This window comes from Pseudoliparis swirei, chromosome 24 (genome assembly GCF_029220125.1).
Source record: "Pseudoliparis swirei isolate HS2019 ecotype Mariana Trench chromosome 24, NWPU_hadal_v1, whole genome shotgun sequence".
NCBI lineage: Eukaryota > Metazoa > Chordata > Actinopteri > Perciformes > Liparidae > Pseudoliparis > Pseudoliparis swirei.
Window position 1 is genome coordinate 15,609,864 of NC_079411.1, and position 15,122 is coordinate 15,624,985.

At 44.9% G+C, this 15,122-nt stretch overlaps 1 protein-coding gene across 1 annotated transcript; it reads right to left on the minus strand.

Moving 5' to 3' along the window:
* Positions 1 to 711: 711 nt before the first annotated feature.
* Positions 712 to 2,094, minus strand: LOC130189880 (D(1)-like dopamine receptor). The gene has a single exon (XM_056408871.1). The coding sequence runs from the start codon at positions 2,092 to 2,094 to the stop codon at positions 712 to 714; it is 1,383 nt and encodes a 460-aa protein (XP_056264846.1).
* Positions 2,095 to 15,122: the final 13,028 nt, after the last annotated feature.

Consider the following 15,122-nt stretch of genomic DNA (forward strand, 5'->3'; position numbering starts at 1 on the left):
TTTCACAGAGAAAAAAAGTCAGTGTATTTTGTTATCTTTGTACGGACCTAGGATGGCCGTGTCTCCCTGTTTCAAGTTTTTATACTGAGCTAAGCCAGCTGCTTGAAGTAGATTCATAAACATCTCACATACATGAGTGTGGCATCACTCTTTGCATCTAAAACTGGAATTATCATTCTTCAAACATGTAAACGTTGTTGCAAATCTAGTCAAGGGAAAGGTGTTGTGGGTAATCGCAGCTGTTCCCCCTCTTGATGCAGCCTGTGTGTAGAGCCGACTTGCTGCTGGCTGTAGCTTCACATTTGGGCCGGGAAGTGAAAAAGTGCATGTCCCGAAACCACTATTCCTTTTGTTCCTGCGATGATAATATAATCCCAACCACCAGAGCATTTTAAAGCTCATAAATCTGGTCATCTACGTTAAGACTTGTGGTTCCTTGAGGCTGTAGCACACGCGTTCACATTCAAGACTAACAAGGGGGTCTCATTAAACAGGAATGGACAGATGTTGATGTGTGGAGAGTTCATCGCGGAGCAGGTTGTCACCGTAAAAGCTTGTGTTCTCTTATAGGAACAACCTTTAGAAATTATTCATGTTTGTTTCTTTCAGTGGATAAAAGGGGGGGGGGGGGGGCAGAGTGCACAGTGCACACATGATGGCACAGTTGACGGGTGCTAATGTCATTTCTAGAAATTTAGAGAAACCCTGACCTCATGATAGCGGTCCCTCCACGGCGGGCAGAGGCCTCAAATGGAAGCCACGCTGTAAAAGTATCTCCTCGGTGTCGGTCACCGGCTCCGCCGTCGTGCCCCTGTACAGCACCGTCACCGTAGTGTTCCCGCTGTCCTCGCTGCCCCTGAACGTCGTGGCGCGGGAGGGGTCCAGCTTCGCGTTCGGCAAGCTCTCCCGCCTCGGGCGTCCGGCCTCGTTGCTCGCCATCGCCGTGCCCACCGCGGGCCAGCAGCCGCGGCAGCGCAACAGGCGCAGGAAGGCGTCTCTGAAGTCCGCGTTGAACGCGTAGATGACCGGGTTGAGGGACGAGTTGCTCCAGCCGATCCACACGAAGACGTCGAAGGTGTTCTCGCTGACGCAGTAAGGGCCCCGTCGGGCCCCCGGGGCCTTTGGCCCTGGACAGAAGGGCAGAGCGCAGTTCAGGACGAAGAATGGCAACCAGCAGCACACAAACACACCCATGATGATGCTCAGAGTTTTGAGGACCTTTGTCTCCTTTCTGATGGAGACTTTGAGCTCCCGGTGGGCCTCACCCGGGCGCTCACAGTCGGGATGAAGAGTGATGTGAGACTGATATGAGTTGGCGCCCATTTCCGTGCACAGGTGAGGACAACGCTCAGGTACGTCCGAGCGGCAACTCTGCGCGTGCTCCGCCGCCCGCTCCAGTGAGGATATCTTGCGGATCTGCATCTGGGCTATCCGGTAGATGCGGGTGTACGTGACGATCATGACGGCCACGTTGATGTAGAAGCTGATGAGTGAGGAAGAGATGGCGTACGTGCGGCTCAAGCTGGAGTCACAGCGTCCGTGAACGCTTCCGCCGCGATGCGCCGCGTCCTGCACGGCCGGATCCAACGCGTCCGCGTCCGCGCGGTGCCAGTTCAGCTGCACGGGCACGAAGGAGATGACCACGGAGACCGTCCAGGTTACGCCGATCACCACAGAGGCCACCTTCTTGTTCATACTCCTCTCGTAGAGGAACGGGCTGGAGATGGCCCAGTATCGGTCCACGCTGATCACACACAGGTTGAGGATGGAGGCCGTGGAGCACATGATGTCGCAGGCCAGCCAGGTCTTGCAGAACCCGCCGAACGGCCAGAAGCCGGCCACCTCGGCCGCGGCTTTCCACGGCATCACCAGCACGGCGACCAAGAGATCCGACAGAGCCAGGGACACGATGAAGATGTTGGTCAATTTGGCGCGCAGGTGCCGGAAGTGACAGACGGCGGCGCACACCGTCAAGTTTCCAAAGAGCGTCCAGACGATGAGCAGCGCCAGGACGCAGCCCGTCAGGGCTCGGTGCGCCGGTAACTCCTCCCGGCCGCCGGCTCCCGCCAGATCCAAGCCGGTCGTGTTATTCATTGCCCGGTCCTGCGCTCAGCCATTTGTCAAAGTAGAGGAACGAGACGAAATCCACCCGTGTGTCCACATGAACAGAAGAAACAACAAAAGTCCCTCAACGCGTGGAGCGCGCGTCCTGCTCCAGTCGGACTGATCTGCGTGGCAGAGCGGACTGGAACACACGCAGCAGCAGCTGCTGCACCGACACACCGCGCGGCGCCGAGGGAAGTTTGACAGAGAGGACGAAGACATTTTAAACTAGAACGGGCACTCGGTAGAGCGCATACCTTCGCATATCACAAGATTGGGCATTGAATTATGAACATTTTGGCATTAGTTTCATGCCAATTGGACAAAAATGTATCGTGCTATGGTAAAAAAAATAAAATTTTGTTGACCTTGACCTTTGACCCGATTGATCCCAAAATCTAATCAAATGGTCCCCGGATAATAACCAATCATCCCACCAAATTATGTGATTCAAGAAGATTTGACCTGTTCATGACCTTTGACCCGATCGATCCCAAAATCTCATCAACTGGTCCCCGGATAATAAACAATCATCCCACCAAATTGCATGCGATTCGGTTAAATACTTTTTGAGTTTTGCGAATAACACGCATACAAATAAATAAATAAATACACAGCGATCAAAACATAACCTTCCGGCATTTTCAATGCGAAGGTAATAAGCTCCGTGTTCGTTTAAGTCCCACCGCGCCATCTGCAGCTCAGCTGGTACCGAGCTGCTGATTAAACATCTGTCATGTTATTGATGTATTCATACAGCACCTTTCCTTTGCGCTATATTTGTAGCTAAATACAATCAGGCACATATGGCGCTGAACCATCTCTAATAAGATAACATACTAAACTAGAACCGTTTACATATTGATATCACGATATTTAATAGTCTAAATGAAATAACCACGGGGCTTTGTAGACTATAGTATTTGTGTGTGAATTATATACAGGACACATGCAAGTGCTTTCTCATTTTATTAAGAACTTTAGTGCAAAATAATGAGATTTCTGAGAAATGTACATCCTGTTTATTAACAATTTTAAAACATAATTGTGTATCACAATCTCATAAAATTATTTCATGGAAAGATGATGATTTATCATACAGTATTGATTGATCGCCCAACTGAGCACCAACATGTTCATGTATTTACATTGGACTAATATTGTATCTAAAATAAACTGAATTGAATTGAACATGTAATTAACAAGACATTTAAGACAGAGGCTTAGACACTCAAAACACACAAAGCAAAATCAAATCATGGAGAACTATGTTAAAATGGAATAGGGATGGGCCAAGATAATCCTCGCAAGAAGGAACAGCAACATTAAAACTATCATCCCCCAAGATATGTATCCACTCTGTTTGGGAATCAGTGTTTGGTTTATTTGTATGTCCTTTAGTGCTACCGAGCTATGGTTAGCTGCTCTAAGGAGGATGTGAGCTAACAGGGAATATTATAAATATGGGATGTTCAGTAAGTTTAGCCCATTGACTCATAGAGTGAGCATCTTAGTGTACAGTCCATTTAATCCTTTTAATCAAAATTGGCTTCATCAGTAAGTAATCTACTACTTACAGTTCTATCAACATGTTTAGGATAATACTTAACTTTTAGTGCTTCCAAAATGTTTGAACTTCATAAAAATGTCAACCATCGCGACCTGATTCACTATAAGCTTTATTTTTAAAGAGCAGATTTGTGCGCAAATGAACATTCCTGACTATTCTTACTGCCATTTCTACATAAACTTATGTTATCTTAAATAGGTGAACCAGCCATTTAGAAGAGGTATCTGTCTGATGAATCACAACTTTGTTTTATATATGTCATTGAATACATTTTTAAAACAGTATAAATGTTACCAGAAATAAATGCATTCAAGCAGAGTTAACAGGCTGTATAACCCTTTCCTAAACCATTTATTTAAACTATTTACATTCTATGTTGCTCAAAGGTACACTGATATATACAGTAAATGACTGTGGAAGAAATTCTGCAAACAAATCACCTTATTGCATTTGATCAATTACAATTTATATATTTGCCTCAGTATAACACGGTTTCTCTCCCAACTCGTCAAATACCGATGCCTGATCAACGCCCCTTGGTGTCTGATGCCACTTTAATGTAGACCCATTCGCGTAATTATTCGACCCTCAGAACAACTGATGTAGTATAAAGATCGAGAATATATTTTTTTAGGTTGCAAGAATACACTCTGCTGCAGCCCCCCGTCCACCGTAGCAAATGTGTCCCGTGCTGGTACTCTTGTCCCCTTTCTAAACTACGGCACTGACTCTGGAAAAGTATAAAACCCCCTTCATGCAAACTATCCCTTTAGGTACCAGGTGTCTTCCTCCATCTTGACCTGATCTTGTGATTGCCAGGCAACCAGCTGAAACACCACAAGCAATGTGTTACCTCATCCAGGCGAGCTGTTGCCCCCCATGTCCAGTCTGTATGCTCATCTAAGCTAACCAGCTGCTGAAGCCTCATTTTACCAAAGACAGCATACTTTGTCACACGCGCACAGACACACAGACACACACACACACACACACGCACACACACACACATACACACACAGGACATGCTGTTGTGGATAAAAGCAGAAGTTTTGGCCAGGGGCCCGAACCATATGTCTAAGCTGAAGTTAGAGCACCGGTGAGGAACACTTAAAATAGCACCCAAGACATATTTAATCTTTAATGGCAACAATGTTTGAATGCAGATCTAGATGATGGAGCGAGAGACAGACAATCCAAACCAGAAGGCAGGAGTTGATAATCAGATTATGTCCGGCATTTGTGAGAGTTTGTACTATTTGTGTGCATGTGCTGATTTAGGACACTCTGGAATTAAATCCATTTCGTTGAAATCTTGTGGTATCATTTAAATGCCCTTCCCGAGTGGGAATTAAGGGTTGAATCTAATAAGAACAACAATTTAAAAGTCACAGTATTGTACCTTTACACATATGCTTTAAAAGGATGAATCCACTGTAGAAATCTTCACGTTACTGTATACAGCAGGGAGTACCGACACTCTCCAAAGCTGCGTTCAGCCCCAACAGTCCCATTTCTTGCGCATATCCAGCCACAGTCGTCATTGTGCTGCATTTTTCTGCAAAGTTCTTCTGGGTCGTCTCGTTGCGCGACTTCCTGTCGAACTGCTTTTTCCAAGTAGACATTTCCTTGTTGCACCTTTCCCTCTCCCTCCGCATGACCTCCTCCAGCTGCCTCTTGAGGTTCTCCTCGCTCACTTTTTGTTGCTCAAACTTCACTCTGATGAGTTGTAGCTCGTGCTTGAGGGCCATGATTCTCCTATTCTCCGCTCTCTGATTCTCCATCTGTCTGTGCCTTTCTCTCTGGTGCTCCCCCCTCTCACGTCGGAGCAGGTCCTCCATTTGCTTTTTCCTGTCCCCCTCCCTCCTGTTCTGCTCCTCCAAGGACTGGGTGACTTCATCCAGCTCCTTCTCAAGGGCGTCTATCTTCATCTCCTCCCGCTGCCTAATGGCCTGCTCTTTCTTTATTCGCTGATGTTCCCTCTCTCTCTCCTTATTTTCATTTTCCAGTCTGTCCTTTTGGATCTCCTCCTCTATCACTCTTCCCATTTTCTCTTCCTGCTCCTTGTGCTCCTCAAGCGTTTTGGTGACTCTGTCAAGCGTTTCTTGAAGAGCAACCCTCTTCTCCTCCTCTTCACTACGTATCTTCATGACTCTCACCATCTCCTGTATCCTCCCATCCTTCTCCTTCTTGTCATAGTCCTCCACCAGTCGTTGAAAGGCCTCATGAAGATCTCTTGCCAGTTTCTCCCCCTTCTGCCTTTCAAGCTCCTGTTTTTTCTCCAGCTCCTCCGTCTCCCTCTTGCTTTTTTGCTGAACCATCTCCAGCTCGTTTTCATACAGCGCTCTTATGGCTGTCTCCTGCTTCCTTTTCAACAGCCCCTCCTTCTCATTCAGCAGCTGCGTCTCCTTCTGCAGCTCCAGAGTCAGCTCCTCCTCTGCTTTCTGGAGCATCTTGCTGCCGTAGCACGTTCCTCCATTACCCTGCATCATGCCGTCCACTAAGGCAAGCAGCTCCGACACCTGCTCCTTGTTCTTGGAGCTGTGGTTGTTGAAGACACAGTACCTGCCCCCACATCCGCTCACCAGCTCGGCTAGATCCTTGGACCCGTCTATCAGACACTGCTTTATGGATGTCCTCTCTTCCAGAAGGTCTCCATGGGTAAAAACCACCACGGAGAAACTCAAAGCAGGGAAACCTATTGCCTGTTTAATCTGTTGCACCGCCTCCTTCTCCCCCTGGGTGAACCTCCCGATCTGGATTACAAGAAGGAACACATGGGGGCCGGGGTACAGAAGGCTAACGCTCCTCCTCAACTCCTTCTGCACCTCCTGTGGAGTCTGGTGGGTGTCCAGAAGCCCCGGAGTGTCCAGGATTTTCAGTTGCCGTCCACGAAACTCTCCGGAGACTGTGCAACAACGATATGTGACGGAGGAGCTGCTAACCTTTGAGTCGAAGACCTTACGGCCCAAGATGGAGTTGGCAGTGGAGCTTTTCCCGCTGCCAGTCTTCCCCAGCAAAACCAATCTGATCTCAGCAGAGGAGGAAGATGGCCTCTTGCCTTAAGAGACAATAAATAATTTAGATAAAATACTGATATCATGTTAATAATACACATACAACAATTTCAAGTTATCCTCAAATGGTGCAATATCGTTACCAATCGTTATTTTGGCCACAATAATCGAGTAGTGGAAATCTGATTGTGACAGGCCTATAGTGCAAATGAAAGAAAGACAGAAATAAAGCATCTGTTCAAAGAAATAAACATGAATCCCAACATACCTGCACAGCTGATAGAAGAAAGCTGCTTGCTGATGGAAGACATGCTGATTCTGGCCACTTGCATCCATAAATCGAGAACAAAAGAGAACCCAACTTCGCTTATATAGATCCCAAAACAGTGGGTGTGTCTGGCCCTATGATGTGATAAACCCTCTGAACTCAAACCATCAAATAACCATTAAATATAAGTCTGGTTACGGTGTGGAGCAATAGTCTGTCTCTGAAACACTCAGCACAGAAGATTTTATCTCTGAATATACAAGAGGTCATGGTCCAGCTGAGGCAACGATCTGGGAGGCAGGAATAGCCTACTGCACAAGACCAAAGTCCAAAAGTCGAATCATTTGATTGTTGTTTCTCTTTATCTTAAGAGTGATTAGTTGTTATTTAGGAACCACTGGGGATCAATAGATGCTTTACAGCCAACATCATGGTTTACGGCACAGTGTTGGTTGGAGACAAAAACTAAGAAAAAGACAAACGCAAATCAAAGAAAAATTGTCACTTATCTGACAATGGCAATGTGCTTTCCTAACATAGACTATATATGAAGTGGACATAGTCATCAGGACGTCACCCATTGGTTTGTGGACTGCTGTTTAGGAGCCTCGAAAAGGAGCCTCTTCATGTTGTTTTTATAGCAACCAATGATATTTGGAATGTGGAGGAGTGACGTAAAGACGGCGCATAGGCTCTGGTAACAGCGACATGTCAATCGCAGTAAGCCCGCCCTAAAGCATACCCTGCTTTATGGTCTATTTGGCTATAAATGGACCAAAATTTACTCAATGAAAAACATGCTGTATTGAAAAAGACTTGAAACTAGAGATTGAGACCATGAACTCATGTTTACAATGTTTACTGAGGGAATAAATCAAGAGAGAAGTAGAGCCATTTTCTCATCGACTTCTATACAACCAGAGGAGTCTCCCCCTGCTGGTCAGTATAGAGAATTCAAGTTTTAAGACACTTCTGCATTGCTTCACTTGGGAGAACCAGAGGTTACCACCTGTTTCCTACACTGTGACAACAGCATGTGGATAAAGCATCAAGTTATTACATTTTACTTATTTAGCGGCTGGCTATTTAGCCAACTCTGGCAATGTGCCAGCTAGCTAGCAAACCAGCCGTCCTTATCCAGAACTCCCATTGGCTTCCAAAAGTCTTCCAGGAGCATAAGGCTTGGCTAGTATAGCCGCGTTGGTTGATGTTAACTTTCTCAAATACCACTTGTGATGCCAGAAAATGTTACTGTGCATATTGAGAGCTACTCAGCCATATAACAAAAACACGACAACAAAACTTGCTTAGCAACTAACATGTTAGCGGTGAGAGCTGCGCTGTGAGGTTGTACTTAAGCAGAGCGGTGTTCTGAGCTACATGATGTAGCAACATGCTCACAGGCTCGCAGTAACGATGCCACGGTAACCTAGTGGGAAAGAGGTTGTCACCACTAAAGCCACCAGAAGGCACTGTACTTCAGAAAAGACAGCAAGACGTAAAGAGCAAAGCAGGAAGTAAAATCCTTCGTGTCAAGTGACAAACTGGTGACGTGTTGTTTTCTGTGTGGGTAAATATCTTCTAAATGTTATTTCTTTACAAAACATTTGAAAGATGTTCATTAATATGAGTGTATAGAAGTCAGGAAATGTATTTAATGTCGCTAAATGCACCGATGATGATTGTTACCTTCGCATTGAAAATGCGGAAGGTTATGTTTTGATCGCCGTGTATTTATTTATTTGTAGCCTATGTGTGTTACTCGCATAACTCAAAAAGTATTAAACCGAATCGCATGAAATTTGGTGGGATGATTGGTTATTATCCGGGGACCATTTGCTTAGATTTTGGGATCGATCAGGTCAAAGGTTAAGGTCAAGATCTTCTTGAATCGCATGCAATTAGGTGGGATGATTGGTTGTTATCCGGGGACCATTTGATTAGATTTTGGGATTGATCGGGTCAAAGGTTAAGGTCAAGGTCATGAAAAGGTCAGAATCTTCTTTTTACCATAGCGCGGTAAATCGTTATCCAATAGGCATGCAACTAATGCCAAAATGTTCATAATTCAATGCCCAATCTTGTGATATGCGAAGGTATGCGCTCTACCGAGTGCCCGTTCTAGTTTACAGATTGTATCTACAGTGTCATGAGAAGACTTCCAAAGCTATAATGTGTGGCATCTTAAGACCATTCTGTTATCAATCATGTTCGAGAACATTTATTGTGTATCCATTGTAGAAAATAATGTTTGTTTTCATGATGTAGTGCTGTGTGGAAGGGGTGTCTGTAGCCCCCACATGTGCATTTGATCTAGCACCAACATAAATCGTAGCGAGTATATTGTGATATACTGCATACTTAATCTTTATTAATGGACCAAATGTTTCATATTGTTAAGTTCAGAGCTAACTGTATGGTAGTGTTTGTTGTCTTTAATGTATGTGTTAACAGAGGAGCTAGCACTACAGTTATTTATGTACTGAATTTATGCACTTGAGTTATACACTGATTGTTTGTCCTGAGCGACACCGTTTCAAGGCACTTTGAGTTGAATTTAGGCTTCAAGTCATTTCGTCATTTTGGGAAATGCACTATATAGGTTAAGTGACCCAGATTTGTGAAATGTGTTGAAGTGAGATTTTGTGTTCACAGTGTAACTGTCAATATACTGGAACATCTTTGATAAATCCAACACAAATTGAACATTAAAAATTAATGTAATACTTCTCTATTTCTTCAAGAGTAGACGAGAAATACAGATCGCTAAAGGTAGCGTTGTATCTGGTGTCTCATCAATTTCAATTCAATTCAATTCAGTTTATTTGTATAGCCCAATTTCACAAATTACAAATTTGTCTCAGAGTGCTTTACAATCTGTACACATAGACATCCCTGCCCCAAAACCTCACATCGGACCAGGAAAAACTCCCAAATAACCCTTCAGGGGGAAAAAAAGGGAAGAAACCTGCAGGAGAGCAACAGAGGAGGATCCCTCTCCTAGGATGGACAGATGCAATAGATGTAATGTGTACAGAAGGACAGATTTAGAGTTAAAATACATTCAATGAATATGACAGAGTGTATGAATAGTTCATAGTAGGCATATTCCATGATGGAGACCTCCACGATCCATCAGGCAGATGGCGGTGGGGAGGAGGAGTGGGCGGAGTCTCAACAGTGGGCGGAGTCTCAACAGGACAGTGGCGTAGTCAGGAACAGGAATTCCACGACCCAGACCTCGATAATCCATCAGGCAGATAGGATCTATGCCGTCTCATAGGGTCCGATGTACCCCATGAGACGTGAAGTCAAAAGGACTCCGGGGAGAAAGCAGAGTTAGTAACGTGTGATTGAGAGATGAAAATTCATCCTTAAGGAGAGAAAAAAGAGGAGATAGGTACTCAGTGCATCCTAAAACGTCCCCCGGCAGCTATAAGCCTATAGCAGCATATCAAGGGGCTGGACCAGGGCAAACCCGATTCAGTCCTAACTATAAGCTCTGTCCAAGAGGAAGGTCTTAAGTCTACTCTTAAACGAGGTGACTGTGTCTGCCTCCCGGACTGAAGGTGGAAGCTGGTTCCATAAAAGAGGAGCTTGATAACTAAAGGCTCTGGCTCCCATTCTACTTTTTAAGACTCTAGGAACTACAAGTAGTCCCGCATTTAGTGAGCGTAGCTCTCTAGTGGGGCAATATGGTACTACAAGCTCCTTAAGATATGATGGTGCATCACCAATCAAGGCTTTGTAGGTTAAGAGAAGAATTTTAAAAGTGATTCTTGATTTTACTGGGAGCCAGTGGAGAGCAGCTAGTGCAGGAGTAATGTGATCTCTTTTCTTAGTTTTAGTGAGAACACGAGCTGCAGCATTCTGGATCAACTGGAGGGACCTAAGAGATTTATTAGAGCAGCCTGATAATAAGGAGTTGCAGTAATCCAGTCTCGAAGTAACGAATGCGTGAACCAATTTTTCTGCATCTTTTTGAGACAAGATGTGCCTGATTTTTGAAATATTACGTAGATGAAAGAATGCAGTCCTTGAGATTTGCTTTACGTGGGAGTTAAAGGACAAGTCCCGATCAAAGATAACGCCAAGATTCTTTACAGTGGTGTTGGATGCCAGGGCAATGCCGTCTACAGAAACCACATCACCAGATAATTGATCTCTGAGGTGCTCAGGGCCGATTAAAATTACTTGGTTTTGTCTGAGTTTAACATCAAGAAGTTGCAGGTCATCCATGTTTTTATGTCTTTAAGACATGCTTGAATTTTACCGAGTTGGTTGCTCTCCTCTGGTTTTATCGATAGATATAGTTGAGTATCATCTGCATAACAATGAAAGTTTATGGAATGTTTCCTGATAATATTGCCCAAAGGAAGCATGTATAAGGTAAATAAAATTGGTCCAAGCACAGAACCTTGTGGAACTCCGTGATTAACATTGGTGGTTATTAAGGCGTCATCGTTTACAAATACAAACTGAGATCGATCTGATAAATAGGATTTAAACCAAATTAGTGCCGTGCCTGAAATGCCAATCGACTGCTCCAGTCTCTGTAATAGGATGTCATGGTCAATGGTGTCGAATGCAGCACTAAGGTCTAACAAGACCAGGACAGAGAGGAGTCCTTTATCTGCTGCCATTAAGAGGTCATTTGTAATTTTCACCAGTGCCGTCTCGGTGCTGTGGTGTTTTCTAAATCCTGATTGAAATTTCTCAAATAAACTATTATGATGTAGAAAGTCGCACAACTGATTTGCGACCACTTTCTCAAGGATCTTGGAGAGGAAAGGGAGGTTAGAGATTGGTCTGTAGTTAGCCAACACCTCTGGATCCAGAGTGGGCTTCTTCAAGAGAGGTTTAATAACAGCCACTTTGAAGGAGTGTGGTACGTGACCTGTTAGCAAAGACACATTGATAATATCTAATAGAGAGCTGCCAATTAAAGGCAAAATGTCTTTAAGCAGCCTCGTCGGGATGGGGTCCAAGAGACAGGTAGACGTGTTCGAAGTAGAAACCGTTGAAGATAATTGGTCACGGTTGATGGGAGAAAAGGCCTCCAAATATACACCAGGGCATACAGCGGTTTCCAAGGCCATTCCACTTGAGGACAGATTGGCACTGGTTAAGGGCAAGAGATTATTAATCTTGTCCCTAATAGTTACAATCTTTTCATTAAAGAAGTTCATGAAGTCGTTACCACTAAGGTTTATAGGAATACTCAGCTCCACAGAGCTGTGACTCTCTGTCAGCCTGGCTACAGTGCTGAAGAGAAACCTGGGGTTGTTTTTATTTTTCTCTATTACTGATGAGTAATAGGCTGCTCTGGCATTACGGAGGACCTTCTTATAAGTTTTAAGACTATCTCGCCAAACTAAGCGGGATTCTTCCAGATTAGTTGAACGCCATATGCTTTCAAGCTTTCGTGACGTTTGCTTTAGTTTGCGGGTCTGAGGGTTATACCAGGAGCAAACCTCCTCTTCCTCACTGTCTTCTTCTTCAGAGGGGCTATTGAGTCCAGTGTCATTCTCAGAGAGCCTGTGGCACTGTCAACAAGATAATCAATCTGGGACGGACTAAAGTTAGACCAGGAGTCCTCTGTTATATTGAGACGTGGTATCGAATCAAATACAGAAGGAATCGCTTCTTTAAATTTAGCTACAGCACTGTCAGTTAGACATCTGGTGTAGAAACTTTTGACTAACGGAGTACACTCCGGTAGTATAAATTCAAAAGTTATGAGGTTGTGGTCTGACAGAAGAGGATTCTGTGGGAAGACCTTCAAATGCTCAATGTCAACGCCATAAGTAAGAACAAGATCAAGCGTGTGGCCAAAGCTGTGAGTGGGTTTCTGTACTGTCTGGCAGAAGCCAATCGAGTCCAACAATGAGATGAATGCAGCACTAAGGCAATCATTATCAACATCCACATGGATATTAAAATCTCCTACAATAATAACTTTATCAGTTTTAAGAACCAAACTTGATATAAATTCTGAGAATTCAGATATAAACTCTGAATATGGACCTGGTGGCCGGTACAGAATCACAAACAGAATTGGCTGTAGTGTTTTCCAGGTTGGATGTGAAAGACTAAGAACAAGGCTTTCAAATGAGGTGTAGTGTAATTTTGGTTTAGGATTAATTAATAGGCTCGATTCAAAGATGGTTGCTACTCCACCTCCTCGACCGGTGCCTCGAGGAATGTGAGTATTAATATGACTTGGAGGAGTCGATTCATTTAGGCAGACATATTCTTCATGGCTCAGCCAGGTTTCAGTTAGGCAACATAAATCAATGTGATTATCTGATATTAAATCATTGAGTAACACAGCTTTAGATGACAGAGATCTAATATTTAGGAGACCACATTTAATAGTCCTGTTTTGTTGCACTGCTGAAATAATGGTGTTAACCTGTATAAGGTTATTGTGTACGACTCCTCTTCTGCTTTCTTTTGATAGAATTAATTTAAGTTTAAGTGGCCGTGGGACAGACACAGTCTCTATGGAGCTCTGGGAGGGACTGGGTGAGAGGGGGCGGATGCCCCGGGGGAGGGATGTGCTATGGGGGACACTGGGTGACAGGGATGACAGGGGTGTGGGGCTACTCTGTTTCTGCTTTATGACCCTGCGTTGTCACAGATATGGCTGTCCGTTGATCAACTTGGTTATGTTTGCAGAAACGAGACGCGCTCCGTCCAACGTGGGATGGATGCCGTCTCTCCTCATCAGATCAGGTTTTCCCCAGAAAGTCTTCCAGTTGTCTACGTAGCCCACATTATTCGCTGGGCACCACCTCGACAGCCAGCGGTTGAAAGACGACATTCGGCTATACAATTCGTCTGTCTGCAAATTTGGGAGAGGGCCAGAGAAAACGGTGTCCGACAACGTCTTGGCATAAGCACACACGGATTCCACATTAATTTTAGTGAGTTCCGAGCGGCGGGCTCGGGCGTCATTACCACCGGCGTGTATTACAATCTGACTGTATCTCCGCTTGTCCTTAGCCAGCAGCTTCAAACAAGACTCCACGTCGCCCGCTCTGGCCCCCGGGAGGCACACGACTCTGGTCCGCGGCTTCGCTATTTTCACGTTCCTGACTATAGAGCTCCCGATAACCAGGGTGTGTTCCTCAGCGGGAGCGTCGCTGAGCAGGGAAAACCGGTTGGAAACGTGAAGTGGTTGGTGCACAGCGAGCTTCTGTGTAGACTTACTACTCCTGCGAACAGTTACCCACGATCCCGGCTGATCGGGCACCACCGGAGAACAGCTAGCAGCTGACTGTAGCTCCGCGCCGGCTACGGGAGAGGGCGGGCTAACTAGCATAGCTGTCTGAGCTTCGATAGCGCGGAGCCGTGCATCTAACCCACTTAGACCTGCCTCCAACCTAGCAAATAAACTACACTTGTTGCATGTATCGTTATCATTAAGGGAGGCAGGGGGATAACTATACATGAGACACACTGAGCAAGAGGGAGCGGGAGGGAGAGAAGAAGAAATCATGCTCGCTGCTGGCAACCGGAGCTTACCGGAAGAGTGAGATGATGCGTTCAGGAGCCAAGACAATCCTTGTAGTAGTGCACCGTTACATTTAGTTATGCTTTCGGGAGGTTTGTAAGCCCTAAACCAACATGCTGATGTTTAGCAGGTGTATATTGTTCACCACCTTAGTTTGGCTTTGCCATGCTAACATTTGCTAATCAGATCTAAACACAAATTACAGCTGAGGCTTCTGGGAATGTTGTTATAGTCTTCTGAGTATTTGGCCATAAACCAAAGTATTTCACACATTTTAACTTCTAACTGGTGGTGGCACGAAAGAAAATAAATTATTCAAAAAAATGTCAAGGATCCCAAAGTTACTACAGTTCTTCCTAAGTGATTCATGAAAGTGTGCACAAAAGTACACGGTAACACGTTTCATAGTTTAAGATATTTCTGTTTGGACCAAAGTGGTGAACCGACCAACAGACCAATGTTCCCACTGTGATGACTACAGTGCTACATCTCCAGATGTTCTCCACTTCAGCTGTGAGTTGATCCATGAAGCCCACACAGGGGAGGTCAGTCTGTGTCATGTCATCTACCAGACAAGTTATTGACTGTTTCTATCACGATGTGCTGCTGAACCTCAGACAGTCTGGAGTCAATTCTGTTGTGCCCCAG